This window comes from Peromyscus californicus, unplaced genomic scaffold (assembly GCF_007827085.1).
Source record: "Peromyscus californicus insignis strain IS unplaced genomic scaffold, ASM782708v3 Scaffold_16__1_contigs__length_79575227, whole genome shotgun sequence".
Lineage (NCBI taxonomy): Eukaryota > Metazoa > Chordata > Mammalia > Rodentia > Cricetidae > Peromyscus > Peromyscus californicus.
Window position 1 is genome coordinate 77,552,538 of NW_026294458.1, and position 13,512 is coordinate 77,566,049.

Here is a 13,512-nt window from a genome sequence, read left to right on the forward strand (position 1 = left end):
TTGGAGGTGAAAATGAAGAGCAGGCAACCAGGCTGTACCTTTTGGCCAGAAACTCTGAGTCAGGTTGTTCTGTTGGAGTCTTGTCAGCTATACATGGGCTTAAAGTTAGGTCATGTCCTTCAGAGGTTCTCTAAAGTGAGCTGTACCAGAGTTCTCAGAGGTCTGTGTGAACACAGTGATGGGGCCATGCCCAGTTTCCCACCTGTGGTTCTGTGATGAGCCCCAAATGCATCTTCTGAGAGAATGCTGCCCTACCTAGATGGCAATGATCCCAGAGGTGTCCAAAGTGTCTGAGTGGCACGGTAGATCCCTTTGGCTCTAAACATCACCTGTTCCTTTCATCTTTCAGGTGAGGAAGATCATGCTGAAATGGAGGGCAGCTGGAGAGGTGTCCTGGCTGTGCTGGTCATCCTGGCTGGGCTGACAGGTAGGTGTGGGTGGGTGGATTGTTCACAGACTTCAAAAGCAGGACAGGAGGAAGGGTGAGCGGAAGATGCAGCAGGATCGGCTACAGTAGGTCCTCCCGGGCACTCCTCTGCGTCTCTGTCTCATGGCCACCCCCTCAGGAGCTCATTCCTATTATTGTAACTCTACCCCAAGAAGGTCCCCTTAGTGCCTCTGACCCCCACCCCCATGGCCCCCGTTAGGATGCTCCCTTACTCCATGAGGTACCTGAGGTTGTCACATGAATTGTTTCACTTTTTGAGATATCTTTCCCACCTGCTTCTCACCTCTTCAGTCTCTTTGTATCTTTCAAGGCAAGGCTGGCTCAGGTTGTCTCCTGTCTGTGTCTTCTTGACTTTTGTGATATCTAGGGTGGGATCCCCAAGCCTCATAATGTGGCACGTCTCTGACCCTCACCACAGCCTTGTCAACAGGAGTCCTTCAGGGCATCAGCTGGCGTGGACTCCCGAGGATCCAAGGCCCATGTGGACGGGGGGGGGGGGGGGGGGGGGGGGGGACTGACGCTGAAGGTCTCAAAACCCTTAGAGTCTGTGCACCCAGCTGTGGGTTAATTAGGTCTTGACTCCTTGTCCACTGCCTCTGGGACCTGGCTTCTCATTTCTCTGTGTCTCCTATTGTGGCAACTTGGAGGCATGGTGTCATAGAAGAGTAGAAGTAAGGCAGAGACATTTGCAGGCTAAAGTGCCCTGGACGACTTGTCACAAACCAAGTCATCCTTACATCCACTTGGAGACAAGAACACCCAATGAACAGCACCATCTGTCCCTCGGCTCCCCAAATGCCCCCAGTTCTACTAACTGTGTGGGCGGCCATGCTTGTTTGTGCTTCAGAAGCTTGTGTGCTCCATTCTGGATGGGTAGACACTGAGCTTTTAGAGCCTGGGTGTGATGGTGTCAATGGACGTGAAACAGAGTGAAACTAAGTAGGAAATGGCAGCGTATCAGAGGGTCAGGTTTGGGAAATTCCACTTTTGGGTGTGTTTGCATGTGAAGCCTAGGAGCACCTGACTGAGGAGTCCAGAGGCAAAGGTGTGAGGGTCCCCCATCTAACAGCACACAGTAAGGAGCAGTCTGTAGGGGCCAGCTGGACATGTGGAGAGGAACACCAGGTCTGGGAACAGTTTAGGGACTGAGCCTGGGGCTAATGGGCCACCATTAATCCAAACTGTAGGGGCATTTTGAGGTTACAAAGATCCTTTAATGACTGGAAAGAACTGGATGAACTCTGGGTTTAGTTTTTCTGATATATGTATAGTTTAGAAATAGATATAAAATCATAGATATAAAATCAGAAAGATATATAATCAGAAATGTTGTAGGTTGCTTCTGTTCTTTTGAGGGGCACACCACCCAGCTCCCAAATAAATCACACACTGAGTCTTATTATTATTTATGAATGCCTGGCCTTAGCTAGCCAGCTTTTCTTAACTTAAATTATCCTGTCTACCTTTTGCCTCTGGGCTTTTTCCTTTTCTTACTTCTATAATCTTATTTTCACTCTTACTCTGTGGCTGGGTGGGTGGGTGGCTGGGTGGGTGGGTGGCTGGGTGGGTGGGTGGGTGCCTGGCTGGGTGGGTGGGTGGGTGGGTGGGTGGCTGGGTGGGTGGGTGGGTGGGTGGGTGGCCGGCTGACCCCCGATGTCCTCCTCTCCTCCTTCTCTTGTTCCTTCATCTCTCTTGCTTCCTGATCTCTCTTTTTCTTCTATTTATTCCCTCGGCCAGCCAGCCCCACCTATCCTTTCTCCTGCCTGGTTATTGGCCGCTCAGTTCTTTATTAGACCATCAGGTGTTTTAGACAGGTACAGTAACACAGCTTCACAGAGTTAAACAAATGCAACATAAACAAATGCAACACATCTTTGTATCGTTAAACAAATGTCCCACAGCATAAACAAATGTAACACATCTTAAAATAATATTCTACAACACAGATATATATATAACCATATATATATAAAAAAAATATATATATATAACCATATATATATATTTATGGATATTGAGTCTTAAGCACTGGTTTGAATCAAGATGGATCTGGTTTGAGCTTTGAAGATGGCCGCATCAGGAGGGCAGAGTATTATGGGCTAGTTTTAGAGTCCCTAGGGGGAATTTATAATGATACTGAACCCCTTAGATATTTCATCCCGGAAAGTCTTGTGGAGTTGAGTCATCTTCACTTACAGACTTAGCTCCACATGCCCACAGGGCTCTGCCATGCCTTTCCCTCCTCTCCTCTCTCCCTTCCTTTCCTCTCTCCTCCCTACCTTGCCCATAGTCTCATGACTTACATAGATCTTGGTTACTTCATTTATTTGCTCAGCAAATATTCACTGAACCCCTGATAAGTGTCACATAGTTGAGTCATAGGCACCAGAGCCTAGAAGGACAAACAGGCATCGAGTGAGAACAAAGACAGAAACAAAACACGTAAGTCACCATTGTGCCAGTTTCTTTGAAGAAACCTCAGTGGAGAGCCCATGGTAGGACAGTTTAGCATAAACAGGATGGTCTGAGATGTATCCCCCAGGGCAGATGACTAGGCCAGAAACCCAGGAGCAAGTGAGACTGGATTCCAGGCTGTTCATGTGCAAAGGCCCTGGGCCAGAAAGACTTGATAAATTTGGTACTTTAAGAATGTCTAGTGGCCCAAGGGTAGACTTGGGACAAACTGGAGATGGAGAGAAAGTTGCTGTGGGGATGAGTGTAGTGTTAGGGTATGATCCTATGAAGGAGTATCTGGTCTACCTGAAGTAATGGGAACTCTTAGACGTCTGGAGTATGGAGGTAGGGTGGGGATGCTATATACAAACACCTACCTGTTTTGAGATGCTCCCCTTGGCTGCATTGCAGAGATGTTTTGGGGTGCAGCTGGTGGCCCAGAAATGACATTGGCTTTTTCTGTCATCATCCCAGAAGCTCAGCACACAGTTCGGACCTGCCTGGGCTCTTCTCGGGACCCCCTCCTTCTCATTCTGCTCTTCCTCAGTGGGTTCCATCATCTAATGTGGTTGACTCTGTCTCCTCTGAAGGCCAATCACCAGGGCCATTCTGTCTGCCCTCTACTCTCCATCCCTTATTTCTCCCCAGCTGTTAGCCACATGTCCATCCTGCTTTCCCATTCACTACAAAGATCGAGTAAGAAGGAGGCAGTGTGGGGTCTGAGGCTGTAGCATAATGTCAAGATAGAGTGTCACAGTGGACTAGGAAAATGGAGAGGTGATTAGTATAGACTGTGAAGTTTCTTTTTTTGTTTTCATTTTTCTTTATTAAGAAATTTTCTACTCGCTCTACATACCACCCACAGATCCCACCTCCTCCTTCCAGCCCCCAGCCCTCTCTCCCAAGCCATTCCACATCCCCATATACCCCAAACCAAGGTCTCCCATGGGGAGTCAGCAGAGCCTGGCACACTGAGCCTAGGCAGGTCCAAGCCCCTTCCAAGGCTGCACCAAGGCTGATTTTCAAAGAAGAGCTAATACCAATACTCTTCAAATTGTTGCACACAATAGAAACAGAAGGAACATTACCAAATTCTTTTTATGAGGCTATAGTTACCCTGATACCCAAACCACACAAAGATGCAACAAAGAAAGAGAATCACAGACCAATCTCCCTCATGAACATCAATGCAAAAATACTCAATAAAATACTGGCTAACCGAATCCAGGAAGTTTCTTATGTCAAGGAGATTGTTTCCGTTGTGTGTGTTTATGTGGGTGTGCATGTGTGTGCATGCATGTGGAGGTCAGAGGTCATGCTGGGGTGTCATTCTTCAGGATGTTATCCACCTTGTTTTCTAGACTGAGCTTCTAGGGAATGGTGTTCAAGTCAGTGCTTCTCATCTAGGGGAGAGTGGAAGGAGGCATGCATTGGCCATGTATCTACCAGCAGTCCTGGTCTCTGGCCTCAGGACCAATAAGGCCGAGAGGCCGAGCCCTCTGATGAACACTTAGAGCATGACAGCTGGCAAACAGAAGATTAAATGACATCGTTGACTTATGTCAGCTAATTCATTTACTGCCCTGAAAAACTGGTTGCCTTCTAGCTTCTGGATCCAGTTATCAGATCATAGAAGGTCCTCAAAATGTAACAGTCCTAAAGGGCTCAGAGGCTCGCTTCAACTGCACTGTGACCCATGGCTGGAAGCTTATCATGTGGGCTCTCAAAGGTGTTGTGGAGCTGAGTATCACTGCCCAGGAAACCATCATCACCAACGACCGCTTCACCTCTGCCAGTTACAATGGGAGTAACAGCTTCATTTCCGAGCTGATCATCCACGACGTGCAGCCCAGCGACTCGGGGTCTGTACAGTGTAGTCTGCAGAACAGCGACGTGTTTGGAACCGCCTTCCTCTCAGTGCAAGGTGAGTCGCCGGAGGGCCTTCTGAGGCTCACAGCTGCGTCGTGACACTTGGGGTCCACATTCAGATATGGCGGTGTGTACTGCAATTCTGAACTGATGACTGCTTTGTGTGTGTTGGTTACGTCCCTCCACCCCTGCATCCTTCTTCCCTGCAGAGTCTAGACTTCATTGTGCTGAATATTCGGAGCGAATGCTTGCTGAGCTCATGTCTCCGTCCCTTCCTCTCTCTTTCCCTCCTTCCCTCCCTCTCTCCCTCCCTCCTTTTTTTCTTCCATCCTCCCTCCCTCCTTTCCTGTTTGACTCCCTCTCCTTGTTTAACCCTTTTCACCCCTCCCCTTTGGAAACGGGTTTATTACTTCTCCATCTAATCTACTCCGGCGTCTAGTTGTCTTTCTGCAGCCATCTCCTGGGGTTCTTCTTCATGTAGTCACAGCGCCCCAGAGTTGGGCAGTTTGTGGTCATGACCTCGTCTCTAGCTTTTTGCATACCAGCTTATACTTCGTCATATGTGTTATCGACGGGGAAGGCTGCTGTAACGACTTTCTCTCTTTGGAAGTACTTTCTCTGGCCTGTTTTTCCTCTTGCCCCAGTGACCACAGCTGTTACAGTCAAAGGTGTGTGTTCTCCAAACACACCATGTATTCGAGAGGAAAGGGTAGACACTAGTCTGTACTACCGTAACTTATTTTCATCTGTAAAGGTAATTTGGTCTCCTGAAGATCATTACACAATGGTAAAGGTAAAAGGATGTGTCTTATGAGGCTTTAGATAGTTTTTACCCAAATCAAGACCCCTTGACACTCTTTGAAAGTGAGTTTATGTATTATTGATAGAGGTTGTGCTTACTGGATTACAATTTCCTATCAGGTTTTTTTTTTATGGTGTTGGGGACCAGACCCAGGCCTTTGTGATCTCTATCCAGGGCTCTCCCATTGAGTTGAGCCCTGTCCCCAGCTTTCCCGAGTTTTGATTTCTGTGACAGCATTTCTCATGATTACAAGCTATTTCTTTAAGATTATTTTTTTTATATCCACTTATTTCCTTACCCCAGTGAAATCCCAGATTCTGTCTGTTGCCAAATCAAATGTGATAATATTTGGTGGAAAAGCATGTTTGTCTATCTATTTGTATTTGCATTTAAAAATGATTGTTTACTTTAGAAATTGAATTATATTGGTGATTCTTTACTTTGGGTTATCTTTAATTCATGTGGTTTCATTCATGATATAGTGATATTTTCTAAGTAGTGATTTTCATGGGTTACCTAGAACTCTCGGCCGAGTCTGCATGCCCAGGTTCTGTGGTGGTAATTCAGTTACAATGGAAAGAACACAGGACATGAGTTCTGCTTTTGCCTTTCTTATTTGTCAACCAGTGAGATCCCTGCGCTGGCTCCCTTCCTTCCTCTGGAAGGTGGGATGAGGCTCCTCTGCTCAGCTCACACATCTGCTGTGAGGGTCAGGTGTCAGAAGACTCCAAAGCTTTGTCTCATTCAGCTTTATGTCCATCCAGCTGGGCATCCAGAGCGCTCTAGTGATTAGAAATGCAGATTTGGGAACCTGGCTGCCTGGGTTTCCATTCTGTCTTTGTTGCTTAGAATTACATGGTCTCAACAGAGCACACAGTGACTTTGGCTCTGGATTGCTCATCGGAGGGCTGTTGTAGCATGGGATGGGTGGGTCAATAGAAAGCCTTTACTGTAATGTCTGGCTCATAGAAATTACCACATGAACTTTTTTTTTTTTTTAATTCCTGGACAAAGCGTACTGTTCTAGGTACTTAGTGGGACCCAGAGATGAGCAGAAGAGAGCTGACTCAGCTGGTGAAGTGCTTCTATGCAGACATCAGAGGCTGAGTTTGATTCCCCCAGAACCCAAACGGGAAATCTGGGTGTGGTAGTGCATGTCTGCAGTTCCAGCTGGTGGAGACAGACAGATTCTTGGGGCTTGCTGGACAGACAGACTAATCAAATTGGTGAGTTCTAGGCTCAGTGGGGACTCTGTCTCAAAAAATAAGATGAAGAATGATTAAGGAAGACACCTAATATTGACTGGCCTCTGGCCTACACACACACACACACACACACACACACACACACACACACACACACACACACACAGAGTTTTAGGACAGCAGACCTTCAGAGACAAGTTTTAAATACCCATAGATAGTGTTTTCTTGAAGTGGGGGTATCTCTGAGATAGTAGAAATAGGTCACATGGGGCTGTAGGAGTGGGGCCTCAGTCCATGGTCAGTTCTCTGGGGCCTGAGAGAAGTAGGGAATCTCAGCCCACACCCAGCCCTCGGGGGACGAGAGAGGAAGTGGGTAGTCACGCATCAAGGGAGTACAGTTTGAAGGGTGAGGCTCCTTACTGCTGTGCTCATGGCATGTAAAGTTGAAAAATACACGCAGTTCTGAAGTGTTTCCCAAAGCGCTAAGCCTGTACATCAGCCTGAATACGTCTGGCGTAAAATATATACAGTAGTGGTTATTGAAGCCTTTGGGTTTAATATGGAGAGAAGAACAATTATGTAGGGCATTAAAGCTTTCTCTGAGGTCCTGCACAAGGGCAGGAGTGGGACAGAGCTGCACTGTCGTCACAGGAACACTAAGCAACAGCCTTTCCCCAGAAATACAATCTTGGAGAAAGAGGAAACGTCCACAGACTACCCAAGGCCCATTACTTTCCCTTCCCGTGTTTCAATAGAGCAGATAGATACAATTCCAGCTTGAGTCCTCTCACATCTCTGTGGCTGTTCTAGAGACTGCTTTTGAATACTGTATCTGTCACGAGAGCAGATAACCCAGAAAAGGCTCCTCCAGTGGGGGAAGAGAGGCCGGGGGAGCTGAAGTCCAGCTGCATACACAGCAAGTCCTCCACATGGCTGCACTGGCCCAGTTACTGCCCAACTTGCCATTGACTCATTCATACAACACACTCTTTAGCTTTCCAAGGACCAGGAGGACCTGAGTTCATGTTCTTCTGTCACGATCTGAGGCAGTTCCGTCCCTCCTAGGGCCTGCCATCATATTTTTTTTGATATTTATTCATTGTGCACACACATGTGCCACAGTGTGTTTATGGGTGAAGTCTGTGGGACTTGGTTCTCTCCTTCCACCGTGAGTGTCTTGGGGCTCAAATTCCTGCTATTGGGCGCAGCAGCAAGTGACTCCCTGCTGAGGCATCCGGAGGACCTCCATTGTCTGCTGTCTTAAATCCATCAAACAAAACAGAGGAGTTGACAAAACAATGAGCATGTACAACCTAAGCCCTTCAGATTTAAGCCAATCCCTTCTCACTGACTCATCTACAGGAGTGCTTAAGGCCAGCACAGTCATCTTACTATTCTCAGGTAGCATCCAGGAAGTATAACATTTCAGAGTGAAGAGATATGGCAGAGCCACTCTGGTCTTCCACTACTCCAGGGCATGACTTCTCATAATGACCCACGACGGTGCTAACAGGCGAGTGACTCTTCTCCAGGTTCCTTCTCCTGAGTGCACAGGGGAGCTTCATGCCACATGTTGGAAAGGTCTTCTAAATCGCAGGCCAGCATTGTCCACAGGACTGAGTATAACAAACAAATCACACAAGGGAAAAAAATCCAGTCAAGTGCCAGGTAGGGCCACAGTCTAGAGGGAGAGTGAGAGAAAGCCCTCACTGTGGGTTCAGGTTCTCTAGTGAGCTTACCTTCAAGAAAACTCCCCTGATTGAGTTTTGATGTGGTCTCAAAGAATACCCACGGTTATTTAAAAAGGCCATTCAACACTCTGTGCTGTTCCAGCTGCGCTTCTGTGGGAAGTCAGATTTCTTTCCGCACTCTTCAAACAAAGCAGTCCTGTAACATATGAATAAAGCTGGCAGCTTGGAAATCTAGCTGAACATAACAGAGATTTACATAGGTAAACATTGCCACTTGGTTTATTTTTTTTTTTATTAGTTTAAAAATACAGTTTAGCGGAAACGTGTTCATGTACATTAACAGGTAATGAGTTATGATTGTTATTTTTAAGTAAATATTTTATAATCATTTATGTAGTTACTATCCACACAAAGGAAGTTCTTTGGAGTCTCTGGTGGCTTTGAAAAAGAAATTGAAACCAAAGTGTTTGAAAATCATGTATTCTGGTCAAATTATTCCCTTTAGAGATAGAAAACGCAGAGGTGGGGGCTCCAAGACCCCAAATTTCAGTGATTTGCTCTGAGTGATGGAGCTGTGCTGCAGAACTGTGAATGAGAGTCAAGTTTTTGATTCTTAGTCCAGTGTTCTTTCCATTATATCAAGCAGCTGGGGGTGGTGCCTTGTAGCATGTTTGAATTTGAACATTTGAATGCATATGTATGTCACTAAGGCTGTGTCTTTGCCAGGGCCAACCTTCAGGTTATTTTGGTAACGTCAGCACAAGTAAACATCATTTTCAGATGGATTCTTTGCAGTGTGCATGCTGCCTCTGGCAAGTGGGTCCTTTAAGAAAATATTGGTCTAAGTCAATAATTCTGAAACTTAATTGAGTTAGTTCAGTGCATAATAGATTTGATTTTGATGTAATTTATGACTAGAAGCATATTTTAAAGGAATATCCAAGGCAGTTCTTTTTTAAAGTTTACTACTGGGTGAGATGCACATGCCTGTCTTCCCTGCCCTTGGAAGATGGAGACAAGAAGTGGAGTGATGTTTGGGGCCAGCCTGGGCTAACAAGACTTTGTCTCAAAACAAAGCAAAACAAACAACAAAAAAAATTTATGACCCTAAATTATAAAATGAAGGCAATTGGCCCAAACTTAAGAGAAGATATTTGCTATTTCTGAGTCTCAGGGGAAAGAATATGGATTATTTCCTTCCTTGCTTCTGTTTCTAGGACTGCCCAAGAGAATCCTGTAGCTCCACTCCAGTGGTCCTTGGCTTTTATTTCTCATTATTCTTGGGAGACACTTCACCTTCTTTTAAGAACCCAGCAGGTGCATGTAGATATGGCAGATAAAACTTGAACTATGGTTTCCTGGGACAGACACAGCCTTCCTGGGGCCTGGGAAGAAAGTCTCATGAGATGTAATTTGAAGCTAAAATTGGGAAAATTGTAAGGCTGTTATTCCTGAGCTTGTTTCTCTCTTCTCTTTAGTTATGGGGACCCTGAACATTTCTAGCAACAGCCTTATAGTCACAGAGGGTGAGCCCTGTAATGTGACTTGCTATGCCCTGGGCTGGACCCCACTTCCAGATATTTCCTGGGAGCTTGAGGTCCCAGTAAGCCATTCCAGCTACTATTCCCTTCTGGAGCCGGGTGATTTTACGAGGGCCTTGAGTGTCCTGACGCTCACACCGCTGGGCAATGGTACCTTGACATGTGTGGCAGAGCTGATGAACCTCCAGGCCAGCAAGTCCTTAACTATCAACCTGACTGTGGTTCAGCCCCCACCTGGTAAGTGAGCCTCACCAGCTGGAAAGCCATGGACTGTTCATGGGAGGGTCAGGCTCTCGGTCATGGCCAACCTGGACTATGACCTTGATGTTGGGTGGAGATGGTGATGAGGTAAATCCAGTGCCATGGGCTCAGTGAGTCTACAATCTTACCTGTTCTTACAATTCCTTCTTGAGAGTTTTTCTTTTTCCTAGTTGCAAATGGACCATTGAAAAGCCCTGTCTGCTACTTAGATAAGAAGGTAGCAGGTTCAGAGACAAACACTTGACTTAATGTTTTTCAAAAATAAAGCTAGGCGTGGTGGCTAGTGCTTATAAATCTAGCACTTGGGAGCTGAGGCAGGAGGATTGCTGAGTGTTTGAGGCCAACCTGGGCTATGCAGTGAGTTCCAGGGAAGCCTGGTTAATAAAGTGAGATTCTGTCTCGAAAAACCAAAAAAGCATCTCATTGTCTAACTTGACTAGGTGGCAAAGCTTTAAAGTGTTTGTCTTCCAGAGGAATATATTGTGACATAGCAGAATCTTTAAGCTTGTTCATTAAGGGCCCTGTGGAGCCTGTAAGCTCCGAGTTGGCATGGACAGGGGTTCAGGGGTACAGGGGTGATGTGGTAGGACATGAAGATTTCTCTCTCTCTCTCTCTCTCTCTCTCTCTCTCTCTCTCTCTCTCTCTCTCTCTCTCTCTCTCTCTCTCTCTCTCTGGTGGAGGAAGGGATGGTGCTGGGCATAAACCCAGGGCTTCATATGTGCTAGGCAAGGGATCTCTACCACTAACTGCTAACTGCAACTCCAGTCACCCGAGCCCTGGAGACTCACAGTAAATTCCTCATCTTACAGAAGAGGAAGGGACTCCTGGGGAGTGGAGGAGAATCTCTTCGGTTCCCTTTTTTGTTTCAATATTCCTTGGCTTATAGAAGTAGCCCTCTGTCCCTCAACCTTTATTTTCATATGGCTTCTGTGAGCATGTGTCTGTCCATATCTGTCTTTCTATTTCTGTCTGCCTGTCTCTCTTATAAAAATTCAGTTCTCTCCTGCCCTTATTCTTGGTGTTCAACTTGGTCCAGGGTTGCCCGCCCCCTCAGGTGTCCTTCTGACATTTCTTATTAGCCTTTGAACTAATAAGATAGAGCAATAAGCTCAATCAGCTAGGCCATCTTCCCTTTGCTTTGTCTCTGTCCAGCTCTCCTATAAGCTACTTAGAGACAACAAAGTCTGGTCCAGGCTTTGACAGGGAAGATTGAAAGACAAAATTCTGTTGGCACCAAATAGACCAGCACTGACTGTTGAAAACCCACATTTCACCAAGATAATGAGGTAGCACAGAGCTCTGGCTTGATGGATGGCCCCTTCTAGAAATGAGTCTTACACATTAGCTCTCTGCCACCCCTCCTTTTTTTCTCTGAAGGAGAAAGTGGAAGGGAAGGGCACTTCATTCCCCCATCAGTGGAATTCTTCCTTAACTGGGACTGCACCTTAATTACAGCAGCTGTAGGCCGGAGGGCTGGGAAGGAAGGCTCTGTGGGTAGGCATCAATGAGCCTTGCTTTATTGGACTCATTTGCAAAAGGGTAATTCGTTTCTAAATTATTCATCAAGATCAGAGCAGCTGGTATCTGGCTCCGTGTTGTGTGTTTTATGCAAGTTTTATTAGCTGCAGACCTCATTCAACCTTGGCTGTGGAGCTAGAGGAGCTGGGGTCAAGTTCATGGAGAGTGGAGAGGTGAGCCACCTGTGAGAGTTGCCAGACTTCCTCGGGGAGGGGAACCTCAGTTCTGCACCCACATCTGCACCACAAGGCTGGGGAATGATTTTCATTCCTTAGGTGAGCTTAGGAAGTCTAACAGACTCAGGTCACAAAATATATGCTGTCCTAGAGATCAAAAACTCCTTTGAAGAAGGCACTAGGGAAGCTAAGTCTTTAGAGCTGGCTTCTCAGTTATAGAAAACCCAACTTTCTTACTGAAATCACAAACCTGTGGGGCAGCAGACAGCCACATTAGAAAGCAAAGCCCCTTTGTTATGTGTTGGGGAGAGATGTGAACAAATACTTACTTACTCCAGATAGGACCCTGGTGATACATCAAAGAAATCATTTCACCCAAGTCTACTTGGGTGCACCGAGGAGTTTATTGGGGTTACTCACAGGAACATGAATGACTTAAAGGCATCACCAGCTTGACGATTCGGGAGCACTGTGTCCTCGGAACTCCCTGCACTGCTTGCGGGCAGTTCCACTGAAGGTCTTCCTGCAGTTGTTATAGTTTATACAGCCTTTGGGAAGAGCCTCGTGAGGCTCGAAACTTTCCACACCTTTCTGAGCATTATGATCCTCTCTCTTCCTCTAAGAGGGACTATCCCATTGGGAGGAAAGAGCTATGCAACGACAAGGAAATCTTCAGGTGAACAGCCTGGCCCCACCTGTGCTCTTCTGGGTGTCCCTCAGTGTCGGGGCTCCTGATGTGTAGGTTGTGAAGCGATGGCCAGGAAGCTGCATCCTAGTGCACATGAGCATCTTGCAGGGTGCAATGATCTAGTGTGATTACAATTCATTCCCATGAGAAGTGACAATGTCAGGGGCAGAGAAGGTGGTAGGTATGATCCCGTTTCCACTCCAAGGTCACAGTAAACAGGGTGGCTTCCTCCTGGGGTGTGTGGGGCAGGGGTGATAGCCTGCCTTTCTGTTTTTTGTGGTAACTGCTGCCAAATCTCTGATGTTCCTTGGGTTGGAGAAGCAGTCTTCTGACCCAGACCTTCATTTCCACATGGCCTCCCTGATGACACGACTCTGGGCATGTCACACTGAGTTCTGAGGCTCAGTTTTCCTGCATGTGAAATGGGCAGGCAATGAATTGAGCTGTTTTGTGTCCTGGCTGTGGGGTCAGTTACTGGAGGAGCCTGAACACCTATGCTAAGGCTCGGCCCTTCTCCGAAGTTCTCATTTAATTGATTTTTAGGGAATATAGTATCTTTGATTTTGAGTTCCTAAATAACTGGTTTGAGAGCAGTTAGCCCAAAATCTAAAGCTCCACTTTCTTCTTTAGCTGGTCGGGTTCCACAATCTATACAGACCGTAGATGGGATATCTCCCCTACACTTTAGCTCTGTGACTCAGGAGGAAGTGACTTAACCCCTCTGAACCCCCCTGTTCTGTTATCCATGAAGCTGAAATAGCTGTAGTGCCTGTCTCCAGAGCTCTCGATCTTGGGAGAAACAGCGTATAGAAATGTCTAAGACAATTTCTTCATGTGGTTCCTGCTCCTGAGCGAGAA

General features: G+C 46.5%; 1 protein-coding gene across 1 annotated transcript in view; it reads left to right on the top strand.

Annotated features, from left to right (window-relative positions):
- The first annotated feature begins 259 nt into the window (after nt 1–259).
- Nucleotides 260–13,512, top strand: part of Igsf5 (immunoglobulin superfamily member 5) — a 34,934-nt gene continuing 21,681 nt past the window's right edge. The window contains exons 1-4 of the mRNA XM_052739721.1: nt 260–302; nt 350–427; nt 4,509–4,826; nt 9,948–10,247. Coding sequence (XP_052595681.1) covers nt 260–302; nt 350–427; nt 4,509–4,826; nt 9,948–10,247 — 739 coding nt within the window. The remainder of the gene's footprint in view (nt 303–349; nt 428–4,508; nt 4,827–9,947; nt 10,248–13,512) is intronic.